The sequence below is a fragment of the Pongo abelii genome, chromosome 8 (genome assembly GCF_028885655.2).
Source record: "Pongo abelii isolate AG06213 chromosome 8, NHGRI_mPonAbe1-v2.0_pri, whole genome shotgun sequence".
NCBI classification, from domain to species: domain Eukaryota; kingdom Metazoa; phylum Chordata; class Mammalia; order Primates; family Hominidae; genus Pongo; species Pongo abelii.
The window spans coordinates 64,219,334-64,243,661 of NC_071993.2; the positions used below are offsets into that span (position 1 = coordinate 64,219,334).

Here is a 24,328-nt window from a genome sequence, read left to right on the forward strand (position 1 = left end):
GGAGGCTGAGGCCGGCAGATCATTTGAGGCCAGGAGTTTGAGACCAGCGTGGCCAACATGGTGAAAACCCATCTCTACTAAAAATACAAAAATTAGCCGGGTGTGGTGATGGGCACCTGTAATCCCAGTTACTTGGGAGGCTGAGGCAGGAGAATCGCTTGAACCTGGGAGGTGGAGATTGCAGTGAGCCGAGATCATGCCACTCAACTCCAGCCTGGACAATAGAGCGAGACTCAGTTTAAAGAAAAAAAAAGTGAATTGCTTTAAATAATAAATAATAAATTCAGATGGAGTGTAGACATGATTAAAGTTGTGGAGGTGGCCTCTATGTGCTTGAGATTTAGGGAACTGTTCCCTACCTTATATTATAGATGCCATTCCTCTTATTTATAACAATGTTAAGATTTCATCAATTTTAGTAGCGACTCATCCTGTGCAATGTATTAATACAAGGAAAAGGTAAGTAAAAGTTCTTTCATGAATATTTTCCTCAACAGCATTTGTCTTTCTTACTTTTAAAAATTACTTTTCCATTTCCCACACCAATGTAACTGAACAGTATTCATTGTACACCAAAAGCATTTCCCTTAATCCAACATTATGACTTACTACAAATAGAAATGAGGCAATTGGTGTACTTACTCCTTTATAAAACCTTAGAAGCCATCTTAAAATGTTTCACAGAAATTGCAAATACAGTATTTCGAATAGGGTTTTCAAATGTTTACTGGGGATTCAGAGCACAAATCTCCTTTACAAGAAGAGAAATGTGAACATTAAAGACTCTTATTGTCCAGTGTGGATGAAAACAGAAACATAATTCACAATTTGTTGCGGACAAGGAGCCTGGCAGAGAGAACGTTTCCATGGTCTTACAAGTGTATTACCCAGCTACCCTACTAGCATTTTTTTTCACTGTGCTGACAAGAAAGGAAAAATACTTACAACTAGGTTGCTAAACTAAGAGCTTTAATTAATGAGACTCCAGAAAGGGCCCTAGCAAGATAAAAATTTGATTGTACTGTGTTCTCTGACCTCAATTGCAGGTTCTCTGACTTCTCTTTTGTGTTCATAGACCTTCAGTGTAAAGATATAAGGGCTCTCTGAGATGGCAAGTTGTTTTGCTAAGAAGCCTCTTTACACATCTGGAATATAACCTCTTAAACCTAACCCAGGTTTATGTTAACACCATGGCTCATAAACCATGCTTAGACTGCGTGGAACCATAAACATGTTGAATGTAGGAAACACGGTTAGTTTATAAATTGGGCCTGCTATTAAGTTCTGAGGTCATTAGCTTTTTTTGTTTTTGTTTTTTTTTGTCTTTTCTTTTTTATTTTTCCAAACTATACATGCTTTGGAAATCTAAGGGGTGGGTAAGAAAACAGTTCAGTCTGTTTTTTTTCCATGGTTGCTTCCACCAAGATGCCTCTGGCCTTTTCTCATCCAAATGCAACATAAAGCTGTTTCTCCCATTTCACCACCGTGACTACCACACAAAGCCAAGATGTCTCCATTTTTAAATTTTTTGCTTCACAGACTTACTACTAAACTCAGGGGTAATGGGGGAGGTGGCAACATGAGGCCCAGAATCATGCGTCTCTGTGTGATATTGGGTAAGTTACTTCACCTCGCTGAGATGTTTATGGGTCTATGAAAGGAATGATCTGCATCATTTGCTCACTAGATCCCCCTTTACATCTAAGCCATGATAATACTCCAAATAAGATAATAGGATTTTATACAGGCGTGCCTATGTATTGACCTTTTTTTTTTTTTTTGAGTTGGAGTCTTGCACTGTTGCCCAGGCTGGAGTGCAGTGGCACGATCTTGGCTCACTGCAAGCTCCGCCTCTCGGGTTGATGCCATTCTTCTGCCTCAGCTTCCCAAGTAGCTGGGACTATAGGCGCCTGCCACCATGCTCAGCTAATTTTTTGTATTTTTAGTAGGGACGGGGTTTCACCATGTTAGCCAGGATGGTCTCGATCTCCTGACCTCATGATCCGCCCGCCTCGGCCTCCCAAAGTGCTGGGATTACAGGTGTGAGCCACCACACCCGGCCGCATATTGACGTTTTGATCAATCACAGACAGCACATATGACACTGGTTCCATAGGATTAGAACATCACATTTTTACAGTATCTTTTCTATGTTTAGCTATTTTTTTCGTTTTGCTTTTTGAGACGGAGTCTCACTCTGTTGCCCAGGCTGGAGTGAAATGCTGCAATTGCAGCTCACTACAACCTCTGCCTCCTGGGTTCAAGCAATTCTCCTGCCTCCTGCCTCAGCCTCCTGAGTAGCTGGGATTACAGACACCTGCCACCACGCCTGGCTAATTTTTGTATTTTTAGTAGAGATGGGGTTTCACCATGTTGGCCAGGCTGGTCTTGAACTCCTTACCTCAGGTGATCTGCCTGCCTCAGCCTCCATATATATATATATATATATATATATAAATATATGTATATATTTTTAATCCCATCCTAAAGAAATGCTAGTACACAAATGCTTACCACTGTGTTACAGTTACCTTCAGTATTCAGTACTAATCTACATGCTGTACAGGTTTGTAGCCTAGGGGCAACAGACTGTACCATATAACCTAGGTGTGTAGTCGGCTCTACCATTTGGTTTGTGAGTACACCCTATGATATCTGCACAACGATGCACTCACCTAATAGTGCATTTCTCAGAATGCATCCCCATTGTTAAGTGATGCATACCGGACTTCATGCATTTAAAAAAATGCCAGAACACTCCTTACTTAGTGCATAGACTTCATCAAATGTTGAATAAAAACAGAAACAAAAAGGAGACAATCCTACAATGAAAAGGAGACACTCATGTCCACCCTAGTGATTCCTTGTACGCGGAGGAGGTAAGTGGGACATGGACAGTTCTAAAATATAATACGTATATACCCAACAACCAGTGTTTTGCATTTCTTTATCAGTGAAAAACAAACTGATATCTGAAGTGTATAAACAGTTCCCTAGTAGAGTCTATCTGAGAAAAAGTATCAAATGTGCATCAATGTCAAAACTGACAAATACAAGAAAAGCATTCAGCTAGAGATAATTCACAGCATTTTATTCAAGTTAATCCATTTCATTCAATAATCTGCCATATTGTTCCCAGCACCACTATTACTGTTATTATTTCTCTTTGAGGAAGACCAGGTATTAAGAAATCCGGTTTGAATTTCCATGATGCCTAACTCTATGGTCAAAAATCCTTTTCCTTACCAAAAAGCAACTTCTTAATCACCAGAGAAACAGAGGGAAGACTGAGATATATTTGCAGAAATTTATCTCCACTAGAGACAATTCATAGTTCATAATCTTTCAGGGTTGTGCTTTACTTGGGGGCTCCGTTTTGGGGAGGGGGTTGTTTCCCATAAATGTTTGCTTAATACAAATAACTTGCCCCACTGTTATTTGTATGAAGGGAAATGAGGGCTAGTGTCCCTAGAAAGCAAGCAGGCAGTCCTCCAGGGAAGAAGCCCTAATGGCTCCTAGTGGTGACAGAGTCATTCTGCCTCCCCAACCTGTGAGCAATAATAAAGTATAACTAAGTGAACAGAAGAGGTAATAACTAGCCAGATAACCCATGGGCTAGAATCTCTAAACAGAAATGCTTGTGTGTTTTGAATAAATCAGAGCTGGAAAGAGACACTTTTGGAGAAGTGATTAAGAATAGAAAGGTATGAAAAAGATAAAGGTTTCTCACCAAGGAACCCACAAAAAAGGTGGTACCAGTCAAAGGTAGACTTGGGCTTTTCTTTTGGGATGACGGTACCCCAAATGGGTTATGCCATTTTCACATAAAAATTGGAATGATAATAAACAAGTGAAAGTGAAATCAGTTTCCCTCTTTTGTTCAATAAACATGGTTAGAGTACCTGTGTGCAAGATAGTGGGACAGGTACTGAAGGGAAAGGTAAAGCTGTTTAAGCTGTGGCCCTGAGCTGAAGGAGAAATCTAGCAGTGCCATCAGGCCCTGCACACTGCAGAGCACAGTGTCCCAGGGGCCAGGTGGAGCGAAGGATCACTTCCGGCAGCAGCATCAGGGAAGGCACTCTGCAGTCTCCCCTCCGGGTTCTCAGCGTGCCTCTATGCCTGTGTGACCGCTCAGCCTGCCCCATTCCAGGCACTTGCTCATCTTCCTTATCTTTCTCTGTAGCATGAGAAATGGAAGTTTGAGAGGACAGGATCCTACCTCACAGGTACCTAATAAATGTGTGTGGAATTGACATACAGTGGAAGTGTCACTTTATCTTAGTGCAGCAAGGTGGAAAGAGCTTTGGAAAGCAGAGGAAAGATGGTGGTTGTGAGGGTAAGGTGTTTTCATCAGAAGGCGGGAGCAAGGGTATACAAACCAAAAAGTCAATTTAGTATGTGGCTTAGCTCAGAGCACACAAGGGCACCAACACAGCCAAAGACCGTAAGAAGGTAGCTGAAGTCCTCTGCCAAATAGGATTGAAAAGCTAAAATCTTTCTCTGTTTCTTCTTACGTAATAACTGGTCTATTCAAGCTCAACCAGAGCATATAAGAGAAAAAACTGACTAACGAGGGGGTCTTAAAGAGCTTTGAAGGACAGTTTCCAGAAAGTAGAAAGATCACTGAGTAAATACTGCACCTCCTCTACCCCACAAAAAAAAGGTGAGGATGAATGTAAAAGTGTAGAGCAAGCTTTCAGACAACTTCAAGTTTGTTTTTGGCGTTTCCCTTTGTAAGCAATCAAGATGGTGAGAGACGCTATCCCAAAGAAGAAAGTCTGTAGGAACCAGAGTAGCTGAGCCCGACCACTTGTGATGCCTTTATGCCTAAAAAAGAAAAAACAAAATTTAAACACCAGATGTTAATCTTACAGTTTCATGGGAGTTATTGTCTTCTACATATATATTTTTTAAATTATACCTTCCACTATTTTCATTGGGTTTATTTTGCTGCTTTTCTCTGGCTTCTTATCTTGGATGGTTCGTTTATTTTTCATCTTTCTTGTTTTCTAACAAATGTATTTTGGATGGTAAACTATTCCCCGAGAACTAGTCTGGCTACTGTCTAGGGCATAGTATTATAAGACTGTTTCTCATGTGATTCTGATGAGCGGATGGAGTAAAAAGCACTGGTATGGTTTCAGAGCAAATGTTTTGCAAATAGACCAGATATAAATCCTAGTGTGGCTACCTACCAGCTGTGACCTGGGCAAATCACTCAGTATCTCTCAGAATCAGTTTTCTCATCTGAAAAACAGGAACAGCAGTGGCTATCTCACTGAGTCAGTTGAGATGATTTATGGGATAATACACACAATGTGCTCAGGAAGGAGCCTGGCACACAGTCATGATAAACACCTGCTTATATTGTTATTCAAATTCAACTGCCTAACATGAAGTGCAAAAAAAAGATGACCCAATGAAGCGAATGGCTTGCTACAGTCTCATCTATACATAAATAAGTCTCACTTGGATGACTTTTATTTAAAACAAACTTTAAAAACAATATATGTAAAAACAATATAATTTTCTATAGTAACATTAAAAGAGAAAGATCATATGAATATCTTAATAAATGCAGAAGTGGCATTTGACAAATTTTTTTTTTTTTTTTTTTGAGACGGAGTCTCGCTCTGTCACCCAGGCTGGAGTGCAGTGGTGAGATCTCGGCTCACTGCAAGCTCCGCCTCCCGGGTTGATGCCATTCTCCTGCCTCGGCCTCCTGAGTGGCTGGGACTACAGGCGCCCGCCACCATGCCTGGCTAATTTTTTGTGTTTTTTTAGTAGAGACGGGGGTTTCACTGTGTTAGCCAGGATGGTCTCGATCTCTTGACTTTGTGATCCACTGCCTCGGCCTCCCAAAGTGCTAGTATTACAGGCGTGAGCCACCATGCCCAGCTGCATTTGACAAATTTCAACATCCGTTCTTTTTCCACCCCCCCAAGAGATGGGGTCTCACTCTGTCACCTACAGTGGAGTGTACTGGTATAATTATAGCTCACTGCAGCCTCAAACTCCTGGGCTAAAGCTATCCTCCCACCTTAGCCTCCCAAGTAGCTGGGATCATCACAGGCACACACCACCATGCCTGGCTAGGTTTTTTCTTTGTTTTTTGTAGAGACAGTGTCTTGCTTTGTTGCCCAGGCTGGTCTTGAACTCCTGGCTTCAACTGATTCTCCCACCTCAGCCTCCCAAAGTGCTGGGATTACAGATGCGAGCCACCTGTGTCCACACCCAACATCCATTTTTAATAAAACTTAACAGCAAAGTTAGAAATACAATGGAACTTCCTAATTTTGACACAGGAAATAACAAAACTCTATAATAAACATGATGCAAAATGTTGAAAGTTCTCCTTTGAGGTCAAGAACAAGGCACACTTCTAGTCAGCACTGCTGGAAGTTCTAGCTAGTAGAATAAGGGAAGAAACAGAAATAAAAGGTATACAGAATTGAAAGAAAGAAATAAAACTGTATTTCTGGAAATTTTTTTACCTGAAAAACTGAAAATAATCTATAAACTGTTACAATTAATAAATTTATTTAGCAAGATTGCTGGGTATAAGGTCAATATAAAAAACTGACTATATTCATACAAACTACCATCAGACAATTAGAAAATGAAACAAAGGGAGCCGAGATCATGCCACTGAACTCCAGCCTGGGCGACAAAGCTAGACTCCATCTCAAAAAACAAAAACAAAAACAACAACAAACGTTGGCCAGATGTGGTGGCTCAGGCCTGTAATTCCAGCACTTTGGAAGACCGATGCAGGTGGACTGCTTGAGCCCAGGAGTTTGACATCAGCCTTGGCAACATAGTGAGACCCTATCTTTTTTTTTTTTTTTTTTTTTGAGATGGAGTCTCGCTCTGTTGCCCAGGCTGGAGTGCAGTGGCGTGATCTCAGCTCACTGCAAGCTCCGGGACCTCCCGGGTTCATGCTATTCTCCTACCTCAGCCTCCCGGAGACTCCCTATCTTTTTTTTAAAAAAAGTCATTTATAATAACATCTCAAAGTAGAAGTTGCTGGAAATTAATGTAACAACAATGTGTAAAACCTCTTAAAAATTATAGATATATTAAAGGAGATCTAAATAAATGGAAACAGATCATTTCATCATTTAGAAGCCTCAATAACAGAAATATTTGATGCTTTCTTCACCTTAAGGAAAAAAAAAAAGAAAAAAAACCATAATGGAAATATGCCAATATTCTCCAAATTATTTCACATGGTCAATCCAATGAAAATCTCAACATCTTTACTTTTTGTTTTTGTAGCACAAGACAATGCATAGAATATGCAAAGGTGTAGGCAAAGGCAATCCTATTGAACAAGATGAGAGGAGATGCTTTGTCAGATAACAATGATTATAAAGCTGCCACTATTACGACAGTGTTGTGTTAGCCCAAGGATAACAGGCCAATGGAACAGAATAGAGTGTTCAGAAATAGATCCACACATATAAGTATGTATGATATAAGACAGGGCACATCAGTGAAGACTGAATGTCTCAATAAGTAGCTCTGGGATAACTGGGCATCCAGATGGAAAAGGTAAAGATCTTAAAAAAAAATAAGATCTAAGTAGATTGAAAACTTAAATGTGAAAGAAAAAAATTCTAAAACTGTTAGAAGATACTGTAAAAGAATATAACTTTAATATCAATAAATTAATAAAACTGACTACATTGATAAACTTCTGTTTATCAAAAGGCCCAACAGAATAAAAAGACCATGAGAAAGGATATTTGCAAGACACCTAAAGGACAAAGTACTCAAGATCAGAAAAAACAAGGAGTGCCTATAAACGGTAAGAATAGGACAGACAGCCCATTTGAAGAGTATTGGTGAGATTGTGGGGAAATGGGCACTATCATATACTTACGTTAGAAGCATAAATTAGTTCCATACTTTTGCAGGCAATATGGCAATACATATCATTTAATTTAAAGTATTCATTCGTTTTATCTTTAGGCAGAGTCTTGCTCTATTGCCCAGGCTAGAGTGCAGTGGTATGATTTCAGCTCACTGCAACCTCCGCCTCCCAGATTCAAGCTATTCTCTTATCTCAGCCTCCTGAGTAGCTGGGATTACAGGTGCCCGGTAACATGCCCTGCTAATTTTTTTTTTTTTTTTGTATTTTTAGTGAAGACAGGGTTTCACCATGTTGGCCAGGCTGGTCTCGCACTCCTAACCTCAGGTGATCCACCAGCCTCAGCCTCTCAAAGTGCTGGAATTACAGGTGTGAGCCACCACACCCAGCCAAAAGTATTCATTCTTTAATCTTCAAATTCCAGATCCTGGAATTTTTTTCTAAGGGAACAAATACCAAAGTGGGATAAATGCATGAAATTAATGTTCACTGCCATATTGCTTGTAATAGTAAAAAAGTAGAGACTTAAAAGTCCATCAGAAGAAAGATTTTTTACATACGTTAAGGCACATCTATGTAACAGAATGCTATGCACTGTTATTAATGGATGGGTAAGTTTATATGTATAGACATAAACAAATAGGGATATGTTAGCCCAGTACAGTGGCACACCTGTAGTCCCAGTTACTTGGGAGGCTGAGGCAGGAGGATCACTTGAGCACAGGTGCTCAAGGCCAGCCTGGGCAATAGCGTGAGACCCATCTCTTAAAAAATAAAATAAAATTTAAAACAGGCATATATAACAATGGAAACCAATTATAAAAGAGATTACATCTATATGTATATATATAATTGGATTACAGGCATCAGCCACCATGCCCAGCAACTTTCAATTTTTTTTTTTTTTTGAAATGGAGTCTTGCTCTGTTGCCCAGGCTGGAGTGCAGTAGTGCGATCTCGGCTCACTGCAACCTCCACCTCCTGGGTTCAAGTGATTCTCCTGCCTCAGCCTTCCGAGTAGCTGGGACTACAGGTGCCCGCCACCATGCCCGGCTAATTTTTTGTATTTTAGTAGAGACGGGGTTTCACCATATTGGCCAGGCTGGTCTCAAACTCCTTACCTGGTGATCCGCCCGCCTTGGCCTCCCAAAGTGCTGGGATTACAGGCGTGAGACACCACGCCCAGCCAACTTTCAATTTTATTAGCTGAGTTTTTAGCACGACATTATTATTTTTTAAAAACAAACATGTTTGTTTTGAAATAGGCAAAACAACAAAAATATTTTGTTTTGGAAAGTAAATTTATATGATCCTGTAAATGTGTATGATATTTAGTAAAGAAAAATAAAGATGAGTTGCCATCTTGGAAGAGCAGGCTCACTGAAGAGCAGCGCTTGTTTCCTCCTCCTTCAGAAGGGTCACAGTTGGTGGCTAGGTAACCCAGAGAAGGGTTTTCCTGGGATCATCATAACTTGTTCTCATTCACATACCTTTATCCGTATTCTTAGCTCATTTTGCCTATTTAAAAGACAAAAGTCTTTTAAGAAAGTTTTCTTAATTTAATTCACATTTCCCTTAATGATTCCACCAAGACCCAGGCAGATGTAAAAATCTCTTTGTGAGTACACTTTTTCCTGTCTTAGGAAAAAATGTTACCTCTGATACTTGAAAAATTTCACAATTTACCTGTTTTGGTCATTCGAGGCTGCCCTGTCACAGAGTACTTCTACTTGTCAAGAACTTCTTTTCCGTTTCTACATTGTAATAAAATCTACTCTACATACAAATTTTTGCAAAACCTTAAAAACCTTTCTAAGGACTGCAGAGCCAACTGGGGTATGCAAGCAGCAAGAATCTAATTTCTGAACTAAGAGAATAAGCCATATATTCTGAATGGAAAACTCCAGACTATAAAAAGCTAACAATGAACATGAATACTGGCCTCAAAGAGATACTATTTTATTTATCCCTAAGGAAAAAACATTCTATTTTTCTTGTTAAAGTATTATTATGTAACAAGAACTACAGCACCTTTCAAAGAAGAGTTGAACCTTACTTTGTAATCAAATAAATACAGGTTAAAATGGCTAGATACCCTTTTTAATCTACCAAAATAGCAAAAGGTTTTTTGCCCCCTCACCTCACCAAAAATGGCACTTTCTTTTTCTTGTCTTTTTTTTTTTTTGAGACAGAGTCTCACTTTGTCACCCAGGCTAAAGTGTAGTGGTGCGATCTCAGCTCACTGCAACCTCTGCCTCCCAGGTCCAAGCGATTCTCCTGCCTCAGCCTCCTGAGTAGCTGGGGTAACAGGCATGTGCCACCACATCCAGCTAATTTTTTTTTTCCATATTTTTAGTAGAGACAGAGTTTCAACCATGTTGGGCAGGCTGGTCTCGAACTCCTGACCTCAGGTGATCCACCTGCCTCAGCCTCCCCAAGTGCTGAGATTACAGGCATGAGCCACCGTACCCAACCATCATCTCATAATTCAAAAGGAATATTTATTCTGATTTGTAGTGACTAATCATACATTCTAACATGTTAGACCATAAAGAAATGATTTCAAGAACATAATAGTAACCTAACCTCTATGCCTGTTCTCCCTCTGCCCTTCAAAAAAATTGTATATTAAATTTGAGGGCCGGGTGCGGTGGCTCATGTCTGTAATCCCAGCACTTTGGGAAACCTAGGTGGGCGGATTACGAGGTCAAGAGATCAAGACCATCCTGGCCAACATGGTGAAACTCTGTCTCTACTAAAAATACAAAAAGTAGGCTTGATGGTGGGCGCCTGTAATCTCAGCTACTTGGGAGGCTGAGGCCGGAGAATCGCTTGAACCAGGGAGGCAGAGGTTGCAGTGAGGTGAGATTGCACCACTGCACTCCAGCTTGGTGACAGAGCGAAACTCCGTCTCAAAAAATAAATAAATAAATAAAAATAAAAATAAAAATTTTAGTATTTTGGTTTTCATCAGATACTCCAAATGCCAACAACAAAATAGGTGTCACGCACTCCTACATTCCAAGTTGAGGGGCTGGACCAGACACTTCCAATCCGAGATTCCACTGCGATGCTGCAGAGGCCATTGGAAAGAGGTCCTAGTAGGCGGTGGCATTTCCCACAAGTCAAGCCCAGAGAATGGCCTCAACAGAACCATTTGTAGAGCTTGACATGAGTCTCTGGAATTTGGGGAAGGGTTTAATATCTGATTCCAAAGAGTAAACACTGTTTGGCCTGCTTGCTGGGAGAGAAGGAAGCACCGCCACACTGAGAACTGCATGCACTTGTAGATTATCCCACTGGAGGGATACGGAAGTTGTTTACTGTGAGCCATACAGATCCTGGAGAAGGCACTGGACATGAGTAGGTTTAAAAGGAACCCTGTACCACAGACCCACCTGAAAGATGGAAGTGATCTCAATAAAAGGGTAATTCTCCCTAGAACACAGACTCTGAGGGTGAAACTGCAAGTGGCATGCTAGAGGGGGTGTCTGAACAAACCATCAAGGAAACTGCAGAAGGGAGATCCCCGGTGATGAGTAGTGTCTCAAAAATCTACCACATCCCCTCTAGAGAGAAAGAGCCAGTACTGGATATGCAATATACACAGTACCTAGCTGCCTGATCACAAGGCAGCAGCTTATTGTTTTTTTAAATTTTTATTTTTTTTGAGACAGGGTCTTGCTCTGTCACCCAGGCTAGAGTGCAGTGGTGTGATCTCGGCTGACTGCAGCCTCTGCCTCCCGGATTCAAGCGATTCTCGTGTCTCAGCCTCCTGAGCAGCTCGGACTGCAGGCACGCACCACCATGCCTGGCTTTTTTAGTATTTTTTGTATTTTTAGTAGAGATGGGGTTTTGTCATGTTGACCAGGATGGTTTCAAACTCCTGGTCTCAAATGATCTGCCCGCCTTGGCCTCCTAAAGTGCTAGGATTATAGGTGTAAGCCACTGCACCCGGCCAGCAGCAGCTATTTAAGGCTGAGCCTTGTTCTCCCTAACTACACCCACTATCCCAAGGGACCACAAGCAGTGATTATTAGTGAATAGAGGAGAAGGTGAAGTGCAAGAGAAGATATCAACTGCACCCTTCTCCCCACTGCAGGCTCCTGAGCCCCAGCTGGATGAAAACAGACATTTTGAATTAGAAGAAAGTTTATAGTTTTAACAAATAGACTGGGCTAGAATGGATAATATCAGATGGTGACTGGAAATCCTATGATCTGTTTGAAATTCCATCCAGAGATACGGTGGAAGGTGGGGAACGATCTACAAAACAAATTTACTTGGAGAGGGGTGAGAAAGAAATAATAAAGTTACTTTCTGCTCCTCTTCATAGAAAGTCTAGCTTGTGGCCAGGCACAGTGGCTCATGCCTATAATCCCAGCACTTTGGGAGGCCAAGACAGGTGGATCACCTGAGAGGTCAGGAGTTCAGGACTAGCATGGCCAACATGGTGAAACCCCGTCTCTAACAGAAATACAAAAATTAGCTGGGCATGGTGGTGGGCTTCTGTAATCCTAGCTACTGGGGAAGCTGAGGCAGGAGAATCGTTTTAACCCAGGACGCAGAGATTGCAGGGAGCCAAGATTGCGCCACTGCACTCCAGCCTGGGTGACAAAGCAAGATTCCCTCTCAAAAAAAAAAAAAAAAAAAAAAAGTCTAGCTTATTTGTTTAATAAACAAGAAAACAGAGTAAGATAATTCTATTTAACATACTTAGCAGTCTCTGACATAGTAGTACACAATCAATATTGATTATTTTTATTATTGAAACATAGCAATAGCAATAGAGTATCTTATTTTCCACTTTTAGAATAGAAAAATAATAGAGGTGATAGTATATCTTGACCAGAAATTAATTCAATTAATTATTATCTCGACCAGAAATTAATTGGAAAGAAGCAATTTGGCATTTCCATAACCATGTTTTTCATTGTGCCATACTTTCTGTATATGCTTATATAAGGTACAAATATAATTTTTTCTTGTATTCTCACACAGTATTAACCTACACTAGCATCTGCTGAGTGGGGTCTGGTTTGGGGGCTTTTAACTAGCATTGCATCCTAGAATTATCTGTGGAGCTTTTAAAAAGAGCACATTCCTATCTCTGAGGCAAGACTTACCCAATCAGAATCTCTGGGTCTGGAAACCAGACGTGCGTATTTTGAAAAAGCTCCTCAGGTGGCTCAATTGTAAAACGAGGATTGTGAGTCATCGGCCTAGGTCAGTCACTTAGCTCTTTTGTAAACTAGAAGCCAGGCTCCCAGTCTTTTGGTCTAGCTGGGGCTACCCAGAAAATTTGTTAAAAAATAACAAAAGTCATCTGAATTAGATAACTAAGTAATTGGTTAACCAACATAAACAAAATGAATGCATTCATCAAACATTTACTGGGTACTCCCTCTGCACCAGGCTCAGTATCAGGCATGGGGATTCCACTCTACCCTGAGAATGTTCTCAGCCTACAAGTGTGTGAATTATTTAAATGTGGCTACTCTCAATTTATATTAGCTACTAAGAGAAAGGCAACAAGCACCTACTTCAAAGACTTACTTGCACAATACTATGGCATACAAGGACTCTCCCACATGAATCAGCCAGGCAAGCCAATACCTGAAACAAAAAAAAAGTTAATCTTTTTTAAGGTGATAGTTATCTGCTGATGAAATCTAACACAGCAATCTCAAAAAGAAAAGTGCCTTAATGTGAACCGACACTACTCTTAGATACCAAAAGGCAGCTGCAGGCCTTCCAGGTTTCCCGTGAGACCAGAGCTCCAGTGTCCACAGTCCACTTGTGTAGCTCTCCTTACCCATTGCACAGGAGGGTGTGATGGTGGTCCACCAAGTACTGAGTGAAGGGGCCCAGGGGCCCAAGGTTCTGATAAGGGATACTCTGAGGCCAGAAGACAACCCACTGAAAGAGAACCAGAGACACAGAATACCTATTAGGTCACTTAAAACCTGTTTTTTGTTTTTGTTTTTGGTTTTAGAGAAAGGCTGTGAAACAATACAAAAATTACTACAGACCGAAGAAACTCTGAACAGTCATTTGGGTCTCCATTCTTGGCTTCTATTTTCTTTCTTTCTTTTTTTTTTGACAGGGTCTCACTCTGCTGCTGGGGCTGGAGTGCAGTGGCATGATCATGACTCACTGCAGCCTCCACTATCTGGGCTCAATCCATCCTCCCACCTCAGCCTCCCAAGTAGATGGGACTACACGTGTGTGCCACCATGCCCAGCTACTTTTAAAAACTGTATGTGGAGATGGGGTCTCACTATGTTGCCCAGGATGGCTTCCAACTCCAGGACTCAAGCAATTCTCCAACCTTGGCCTCCCAAAGTGCTGGGATTACAGGCATGACCCACTGTGCCAGGACGACTTCTATTTTCTAAAAGCAACTCTACTGGGAGACTTATGTTGAGGAAAGTATGTGGTTATCAGACTCAGTGCCCATGGTGGATGACTCTTAGTCTTTTTTTCTTCCTTTTCTTCTTTTGTTTTCTTTGTAGAGAAGGGATCTCGCTTTGTCACCCAGGCTTGAGTGTAGTGGCATGATCACAGCTCACTGCACCCTTGACTTCCCGGGCTCAAGCGATCCTCCCAACTCAGCTTCCCCAAGTAGCTGGGAATACAGGCATGGCTACCACGACTGACTAATTTATTTATTTATTTATTTATTTATTTTAGATGGAGTTTCACTCTGTCGCTCAGGCTGGAGTGCAGTGGCACAATCTCGGCTCTCTGTAACCTCCGCCTCGCGGGTTCAAACGACTCTCCTGCCTCAGCCTCCAGAGTAGCTACGACTACAGGTACATGCCACCACGCCCAGCTAATTTTTGTATTTTTAGTACAGATGGAGTTTCACCATGTTGGCCAGGCTGGTCTCCAACTCCTGACATCAGGTGATCCGCCCTTCTCGGCTTCCCAAAGTGCTGGGATTACAGGTGTGAGCCACTACCCATGGCTAATTTTTTTTGTGTGTGTGTGTAGAGATGAGGTTTCACCATGTTGCCCAGGATGGTCTCGAACTCCTGGGCTCGAGCGATTTGCCTGCCTCAGCCTCCCAAAGTGCTGGGATTACAGGGGTGAACCACCATGCCTGGCTGACTCCTATTAATACATTCCACCAAAACCATTATTTTATAAAAGATATTAGAAAATTTTGAGTTTATGTGCTTTGGCTAGTTTCTTTACTGCAGAAACTGGCTCCAGCCAAAGCTCTGTTTAATTTAGAATTCCTTTCTCGGCTTTCCCTTTTTGTATGGCTAAAACTGAGAATGATCCACAGCATAGAGATGGAAAATAAGTGAGATAAGGTTTGTGACATTTTAATAGCAACTGCTTAATCACATAAATTTTTCGTAATCTTAACTTTCAGCCTCTGTATTGTAACTTCTGTCAGCTAAGACTTTTCTGAGAATAACTGCTAACAGTTTCAAAATGTATTGTCCCATTCAAATCTTTGTCAAGAGCAGTACTACCTCTCTCACGATGTTGTTTCACATCTGAAATTTAAATAATGCACAAATATCACTGCATCCTCCCAAACCAAAGGGAAAGGGGAGCATCTGCCAGCTCCCCAAGATCCCAATTTGAAGTCCCCAAAGCTTTCCTCCAACTATATTCTAACTAGTCACAGACACCAAATTATAGAACAGAAATGCACCTTTGAAAATTTTCAGTTCAACACCTCCATTGTACATATGAGGAAATCAGGACATAGGTTGTCAGATTTGACACCAACAAACAACACTGTGGACAAGACAAATCTCCAGTCTCCAGGATCTATTGGTATATCCAAATAGTTTCGCCTTCCTTCAAAATTTTACCACCTTATCACTTGACGTCAGGAGTTCGAGGCCAGCCTCACCAATACCTGTGTCTACTAAAAACACAAAAAAATAGCCGGGCGTAGTGTAATCCCAGCTACAGGTAAAGACATGAGAATCGCTTGAACCTGGGAAGCAGAGGTTGCAGTGAGCCGAGATCGCGCCAAGGCACTCCAGCCTGGGTGACAGAGCGAGACTCCGTCTCAAAAAAACACAAAATTACAACCTTAGCCCCCAACCTACTTTTCCACGCATCTTTCTCGTTATCCTTTAAACAGATTATTTCTCAGCCAAACAAACGTCGCTCTTTTTCTAGGTACAGCTTTCTTCTTGCTTCCACACCTATGTCATAACAGTTATAGCCTCTTTATCCTCCCTTACCACTTAAATCCTACCCATCCTTTAGGTTTATCCCCGTTTTCCAAACAATTCCTATTGGCTCAAACATTCTGCTTCGGAAGCCCTATTCTGACTTGGCAGGCCTATGGCAGTCTGTTAACTTGACTTCCCGCTTCGTGAGAGGCTTAGACTCGGATAACCCGTTAGTAACCATGCAGAGGTGAGGACCCAAAGACAGGAACACTAGTAAGCAGAAACTATCGTAAGAGCCCACCGAATTCCCGCTTACATGAGTAACCTAGACAACCGTCAGATGCGCGTGCGCACAGGCCTCGTTCCCACAGCTCCCCTCGCCCTACAAGGGCCCGGCGGGCCAAAACAGAGGCCCGCCCCGCCCCACGCCTCACCGCGAAGTAGCCCAGCCCCAGGACTGTGACCAGAGAGGGCAAGGGTCTTGCTGGACGGAAATAGGCGGTAGCCGCATTGCTAGCCTCCGACTTCACCATCCTCTTGAAAAAGCCAGACACAGAGTTGGCTGGGAGCTCCCCAGCCGTCCCCGCCCCCATATAAGAAAAGCCTGGCTAGCCGGTTTCTCAGGGCCCTGGGCGCCGGCCCAAGACCCTGGCGGACCAGTATGCCTGCTCTCATTCCGGAGTCTGGTCCCCTCCCCTCCGCTCCCAGCGCGCGGGAGTCGGGATTGTGCTTGCACGACTTCCCCCGGCCCCCGGCCTGTGGGCCCAGGTCCTGGGGTGAACCGAGCGCTCGCTCTTTCGTCAGACAGTAGCGCTCCAGCGGCTGCCCTTACTGTGTAGTAGCCAAAGCTGAGGGTGATGACTGTGAACCAGAACAGACTGCCTCGCTGAAAGTAGGCCGCGCCGGCTGCCGTCGCCATGGCTGCAACACCTCCCCGGGAGCGCGCTTCAGGACACCGTCGAGCGCGAGCGCGGAGGCAGGGCGGGGGCGGGCCCGCGCTCCCTCGCCATCCCCGCAGGGAGAAGATGGTGCGGGTTGGGAAGTCCCTGAGAGCGAGTCTCCCTGTCTGGCCCCAGTACAGGGGCCTTGGCCTCACACCTGGGCTCAGGTCTGGAGGGCTGGTCATCATCTTGTAGGGGAGACACTCTTCTGTCACTTTTCTGGGTTTAAAATAAAGATGTTCGGGCTGGCGCGGTGGCGTGTCCCTGTAATCTCAGCACGTTGGGAGGCTGAGGCAGAAGGATCTCTTGAACCCAGGAGTTTGAGACCAGCCCGGGTAACATAGCTAGACTCTGTCGCGAATGAATGAATGAATGAATGAATGAGGTGTTGGAATAAATTCCAGCAATTTGGGAGGCCGAGGCGGGCGGATCACTTGAGGTCAGGAGTTTGAGACCAGCGTGGTCAACATGGTGAAACCCCGTCTGTACTAAAAATACAAAAAATTAGCTGGGCGCGGTGGCGCCTGCCTGTAGTCCCAGCCACTCCAGAGGCTGAGACAAGACTCTTGAACCTGAGAGGTGGAGGTTGCAGAGGGCCCAGATCACGCCACTGCACTCCAGCCTGGGCAACACAGCAAGACCCTGTCTCAAAAAAAAAAAAAGATGGTGTTTTACTAAAAGTCTAATTTTTGAAGTTCTCTGTGCTGTGCACCTTGAGAAATAATGCTGTCCTCATTAGTTAAGATGTTTGGAACTATACAGCACCATGGTTATGAGCAGGGACTGTGAAACAGGCTGCCTGGATTTAAGTCCGGGCTCTGTCTCAGCTATTTGTGTAAGCTTAGATTAATTACTTAGCCCGGCTGTGTCTTAGTTTCTGTGTCTGTAACATGAGGATATGCCAGTTTCGGGAACCTCAGGGTTTTTAGGGTGGGTTAAATGAGTTGATATCTGTAAAGAAAGCACAGCGGTGTCAGGCCCATAGTGCTTTGTAAGTGTGGGTGATTATCAATACTGCTGAGCCTTTAGCATGTGTGCCAGGCCCTGCGCGAACTGTTGTATCATCAATGAGCTGTGGGAGGTATATGCAGCTGAAGTGTCTGATTAAACACTATTTTAATCATAGAAATAGAAAATCATAGAAATAGAAAGACTATTTCACCTGGGCCCTACAAATGGGTTACTGGCCAAGTGCAGTGGCTCAAGCCTATAATCTTGGCACTTTTGGAGGCCGAGGTGGGTGGATCACTCAGGAGTTCGAGACCACCCTGGGGAACATGGTGAAACCCGTCTCTACTAAAATACAAAAAAGTAGCTGGGGGTGGTGGCGCGTGTCTGTAGTCCCAACTACTTGGGAGGCTGAGGCACGAGAATTGCTTGAGCCCGGGAGGCAGAGGTTGCAGTGAGCCGAGATCCAATCACTGCACTTCAACTTGGGCTATAGAGTGAGACTCCGTCAAAAAAAAAAAAAAAAAAGTCACTATACTATAGCTGGTATTTATTGAACACCTACTATGTTCAAGGCATTGTTCTAAGTACTATACAATAATTAACTCATTTAATTCTTAAAACAATCCTAGGCAGTAAACTATTGTCCTTATTTCAAAGAGGAAGAAACAGCACAGGGTCCTGTCATGCCCAAGTGGGTGAGGAATACCGGAAACCAATTGGCAGCTGAGTGTTCCAGTTCCAGAAAGGGCACTCTGGAACCAGCCAAGGTTCTCTTTCCTCATTTTTTACATGAGTATCTTGGGATATAAAGTCTTAAAGAATGAATTTCAGAATATGTGAGGAAATCCATTTCCCAGGTAGACCACAGTGCCCTTGAATATCAAGATTAACGATAACAATTGTAACAATTGGTGTTTTCTTAGTCCTTATCATCCTTGATCACACCACCCTCTTTATTCTTCTCCTCCTTCTGAATAACTCCTTGTTTTCTCAGCTTTCCTTTTATTTCTTCTCTCCTAGAATAAGTTTTGCTTATTATCTTCTTTGTGTTTTCAGTACCTATCAGATTCAATTTTCACCTTCAGATGACTAAAATAATCTCTTCAGCCCTCACCTCTTCCCAGTTGGTCACCTTTACCAAAGATTACTCACACCTCAAAGACATGAAGTCCATTATCATTATCCACAGAGTCCATCCTCACCAAGGCGACCCTGTCTATGGTTTTTTTTGTTTGTTTTTTTTTTTTTTTGAGATGGAGTTTCGCTCTTGTTGCCCAGGCTGGAGTGCAGTGGTGCGATCTCGGCTCACTGCAACCTCTGCCTCCCCAGTTCAAGCGATTCCCCTGTCTCAGCCTCCTGAGTAGCTTGGATTACAGGTGTGCACCACCACGCCTGGCTAATTGTAGAGACGGGGTTTCACCATGTTGGCCAGGCTGGTCTTGAACTCCTGACCTCAGGTGATCTGCCTGCCTCGGCCTCCCAAAGTGTTGGGATTACAGGCATGAGCCACCTCGCCCGGCCTACTCTGTCTGTGTGAACAGCACTTTCCTTCTACCTTGTACCCAGATTCCTTGCTTTGACTTCCCCCATATCATATAAAGATTGCAGACTAATCAGCTGTCAAGAGTTCTACTGATTGGGTAATACAATATCTAATCCTTCTAGATTAAATCATGGCTTCATCTCCACTGTCTCAATGAGTCAGTCACTCCTTCCTACTTCCTGCCACTTCAGCCCACATGCAGTCCCTTTATGGAATCTGTCTGACAAATGATAGGGTCATCTTTTTCAAGTACAGTTCTGATCAAGCCTTTACCATACCAAAACTTTTTTTTTTTTTTTTGAGACGGAGTCTCACGCTATTGCTTAGATTGTAGTGCAATGGCGCAATCTCAGCTCACTGCAACCTTGGCCTTCTGGGTTCAAGTGATTCTCCTGCCACACTCTCTCTAGTAGCTGGGACTACAGTCGCATGCCACCACGCCCAGCTAATTTTTTGTATTTTTAGTAGAGATGGGGTTTCGCCATGTTGACCAGGCTGGTCTCAAACTCCTGACCTCAGGTGATCCACCCGCCTTGGCTTCCCCAAGTGCTGGGATTACAGGTGTGAGCCACCATACCCAGCCTACCCTACCAAAAGTTTTCAAGAACTTCCCCAATTTTAGGCTGCTGTTTTTCAGTATTTCTAGTTAGGTATTAAATCTGCAATGAGGGAGATAGTGGAGAAATAATTCATGCTACAATAAATGTTGGAGAGGCAAAATGGCTTCAGTCAACAGACTATAGGGAGCTAGGTTTTAGTTTCATGTCTTCTGCAACCCTGCTTGGAGCCCAGCCTGTTGCTTAGTGTCCTATGTCTTCCAACTCCACACTATTTTTTTTTTTTTAATAGAGACGGGATTTCACTATGTTGCCCAGGCAGATCTCAAACTCCCAGCCTTAAGTAATCCTTCCACCTCAGCCTCCCAAAGTGCTGGGATTATAGTTAGAGGCTGTACCTGGCCACCAACAGCCCAACACTAAACATCTTACTGTTAGCCCCTCACGCACAGATAAGGAATCCAGAAGACAGTACCAGAAGATCTTTGTTCAGATGTGAGTAGTTTATGTAAATTCATGAAGAACTTATAGTCAACTGGATGTTCAGAAGGCATTCCTTTGTTCATTACAGTCGCTCTTCACACATGGCAGGGGTGACTGAATTCTCTAACGTCCAGGCACCCTACACTGCTGTCCCATCTGAATTGGCAGAGAAATATCTCATCCCTGGACATTTTATCCCTCTCTCTAGGTGGATTAGTGACCTAAATATGAAAAATAATGAAGAAAGTCTGGGAGAATAGTTTTACAACTTTTGAGGGAGGGGAAGAAAACCTTTTAGCAAGTTATTAAAATTAAAAGCCATAGAAAGAAAGATTGAAAATTTAACGGCATCCAGATGAAAAGCTTCATTCATATGAATGACACTGTAAATAAAGTTGGAATACCTGGAAGAAGGAATTCTCCAATATATGTAATTGACAAATGATTAAAGGATATGAATTGGGCATCCTCAAAAGAGAAAACTTGAGACCAAGAAAAATGAAAGGATGGTTCAATCTTAATGGCCCTATGGGATACGCAAAATAAAGCAAAAACAACATTGTTTTTCCTCATAAGATTGGCCTACTAGATATCAAGACACACTGTAAAGAGCTATAATAATGTAAAACATTTGGCACTTGACATGCAGAAATCAACAAATGGATCAATGAAAAAATAATGCAGACTCCAGACATGCATCTGGTATATACATATCCAAGTGTTTATTTTATAATAAAGGTAACATTTCAAATTAAGGAAGGAATAATGGATTATTCAGTAAATTATTTTGGGGCAATTAGGTATCTATTTCAGAAAAAATATTTTAAATAATACTGTCCACTCGCAAACACAAATACACAAATAATGCAGTATCGAGAGATACAGAGGTATTAATAAGTAGTCCTCCTTGGGGAGTTATGATGAGGTGGCTATAGGATGGACAAGTGCTGAGATACAGCAAAAAACTCCCACACCTTCCCAGGATTATAGGATGGGGGAAGGGCGACCTAAACAAATTTACAGAAATTTGAATAGAATATTATGTGTCCCGGGAATTAGGAGAAGTTTTTTGTTGCTAGAAAAAAACAATGTGAAGAAGTTGAGTGAAGGAAGTTGAGGCTGCAAAGACAGGTGGAGTCCTGATCATGAATGGCATTTGGTATCAAACTGAGGGGTTTTTATTTGATCCCTTAGCCAAGGTAAGTCAGTGAAATTCTGTTTGTTTTATTTAATTAATGTATTTATTATTTGTAGAGACATGGTCTCCCTATGTTGCCCAGCTGGTCTTGAACTCCTGGGCTCAAGTGATCCTCCTGCCTCAGCCTCCCAAACTGCTGGGACTACAGGTCAGGCTTGGGCCACCATGCTGAGCTAATTATTATTATTATTATTATTTTTAATGGAGATAGGGTCTCGCTATGTAGCCCAGGCTGGTTTTGAACTCCTGAGCTCAAGCTATCCTCCCACCTTGGCCTCCCAAAATGCTGGGATTACAGGCATGAACAACCATACCTGGTCTGTTTGTTTTAATTAGTGGAGTGAACATATCTTGTGTACATTGGATGGAGGTAAAATTGGAAGCAAGGAAGGAGGAGAAGAAAAATTACTGAAACAGTTTAATGAGAATGGAGAAGGAAAATGCTACGTTTTTTAGGTAGGGAAACCAAGGAATCATTCACTCAAATAGTCAAGAAATATTTCTGAAGACTGGCTGGGTGTGGTGGCTCACGCCTGTAATCCCAGGACTTTGGGAGGCTGAGGCGGGCGGATCATGAGGTCAAGAGATAGAGACCATCCTGGCCAACATGGTGAAACCCTGTCTCTACTAAAAATACAAAAATTAGCTGGGTGTGGTGGCGCATGCCTGTAGTCCCAGCTACTTAGGAGGCTGAGGTGGGAGAATCACTTGAACCCAGGAGGCACAGGTTGCAGTGAGCCAAGATTGCGCCACTGCACTCCAGCCTGGAGACAGAGCAAGACTCCATCTCAAAAATAAAATGAAATGAAATAAATAAAATAAAATTTCTGAAGACCAGTGTAGTGTCAGTTACGGTGCTAGGCTCTGGAAATACGAATGTAAATCAAAAATAATATTCTAAGGCCCCCCCCAACTATCCGAATGGACTTTCTCCTCAGCCAGGGCTCTTTTAAAATGTAACCTGAGAGACTGGTTCAGGCCATGACTGAAAGTGGGAGTCAGACATGCCTCATTATACCTTTCTGGCATTGACATCAACATAGACTGTAAGTCTGATAAGAAATATTTTACAACCTGTTCTCTCTGAAGCCTACTACCTGAAAGCTTCCTCTGCAAATAAGAACTTGAGTCTCCACGATCCTTAACCCAGATATTCCTTTCTCTTGATCCCAGGTCTTTAGATAAACTCAACCAATTGTCAACCAGGGCTGAGTGTGGTGGCTTATGTCTGTAATCCCAGCAGTTTGAGTGGCCGAGGTGGGCAGATCACTTGAAACCAGGAGTTTGAGGCTGGCCTGGCCAACATGGTGAAACCCCATCTCTACCAAAAATGCAAAAATTAGCTAGGCGTGCTGGTGCATGCCTGTAGTCCCAGCTACTTGGAAGGCTGAGGTGTGAGGATCACTTGAATCTGGGAGGGAGAGGTTGCAGTGAGCTGAGGTCATGCCACTGCACTCCAGCCTGGGCGACAGAGTGAGTTCCTGTCTCTAAATAAATAAATAAATAAAAATAAAAAATACAATAACAACTGTCAACCAGGAAATTAAAAATCTACCTAGATTTTTTAAAAAAGAATAATCTTCGGCTGGGCATGCTGGCTCACGCCTGTAATGCCAGCACTTTGGGAGGCCGAGGCGGGCGGATCACGAGGTCAGGAGATCGAGACCATCCTGGCTAATGCGGTGAAACTCCGTCTCTACTAAAAATACCAAAGTTAGCCGGGCATGGTGGTGGGCGCCTGTAGTCCCAGCTACTTGGGAGGCTGAGGCAGGAGAATGGCGTGAACCCAGGAGGTGGAGCTTGCAGTGAGCCGAGATCACACCCCTGCACTCCAGCCTGGGGGACAGAGCAAGACTCCGTCTCAAAAAAAAACAAAAAACAAACAAACAAAAAGAAAACAAATAATCTTCTCTTGTACAATTTTTGATAAATAAGATATGGAATGAGAAACTGAACTGTTGCTTTCGTAGGTAAATGAGAGTCTGAGTTTCCTCAGCTCCAAAGAGAAAGGGCATTTTGCTCCTCCCAGCTGAAAGGCACCCCTGGGTGACCAGGGGCCTTGTGGGAGTGTCTGTGAGTTTCACCCACCCATCATGACATGAAGCGCAGCAGCCCTACAGGGAACCCCCAACAAAATTAGTTTTAAAAAGGCTCATCCAGGAAGCACATATGGGAGCTCCAGGTTTTGAGCCCTCTGAGAGGTGCTAGATCTTCTGAGAGATAAATTGAGACACATAAGAGGGCAACGATGACTCAGTGGTGACACTGTGGAGTCCTGCCTGCAACCAGCACGCTTCCACCCACTCCACAAAAGCCCTAGGCCACAGCTCAGTTCCTCCTTTAAAAAATATTGAGAAACGAATAATCTAAGTATGAGGAGAAAACAAGGAGAATGACCCCCTTTGGGCACTCCATCAGTATTATGATGGCTCTACTTATTAGAGTTTATGTGAAATTGAAGTATTATGGTGTTTGTGCACATTTACATTAAGGAAAAAGAGCCCTAAGGTTGACCTGCAAACTATAGAGTTCCTAAGTTCTCCTTTTCTTTGTTTTCTTTTCTGTCTGACTTACATCTGCTGTTACTTTTCTACTGAGATTAAAAACCACTGATTTTTTTTTTTTTAGATGGAGT

At 42.8% G+C, this 24,328-nt stretch overlaps 1 protein-coding gene across 3 annotated transcripts; it reads right to left on the reverse strand.

The window, feature by feature from the left end:
• Positions 1 to 3,070: 3,070 nt before the first annotated feature.
• Positions 3,071 to 16,996, reverse strand: TMEM254 (transmembrane protein 254). 3 transcript variants are annotated; one of them, NM_001133977.1, is given in 4 exon segments: positions 3,071 to 4,827; positions 13,430 to 13,489; positions 13,689 to 13,792; positions 16,853 to 16,961. In NM_001133977.1, coding segments are annotated over 4 exon segments (372 nt in total). In that variant the 5' UTR covers positions 16,940 to 16,961; the 3' UTR covers positions 3,071 to 4,706.
• Between the last annotated feature and the right edge of the window lie 7,332 nt (positions 16,997 to 24,328).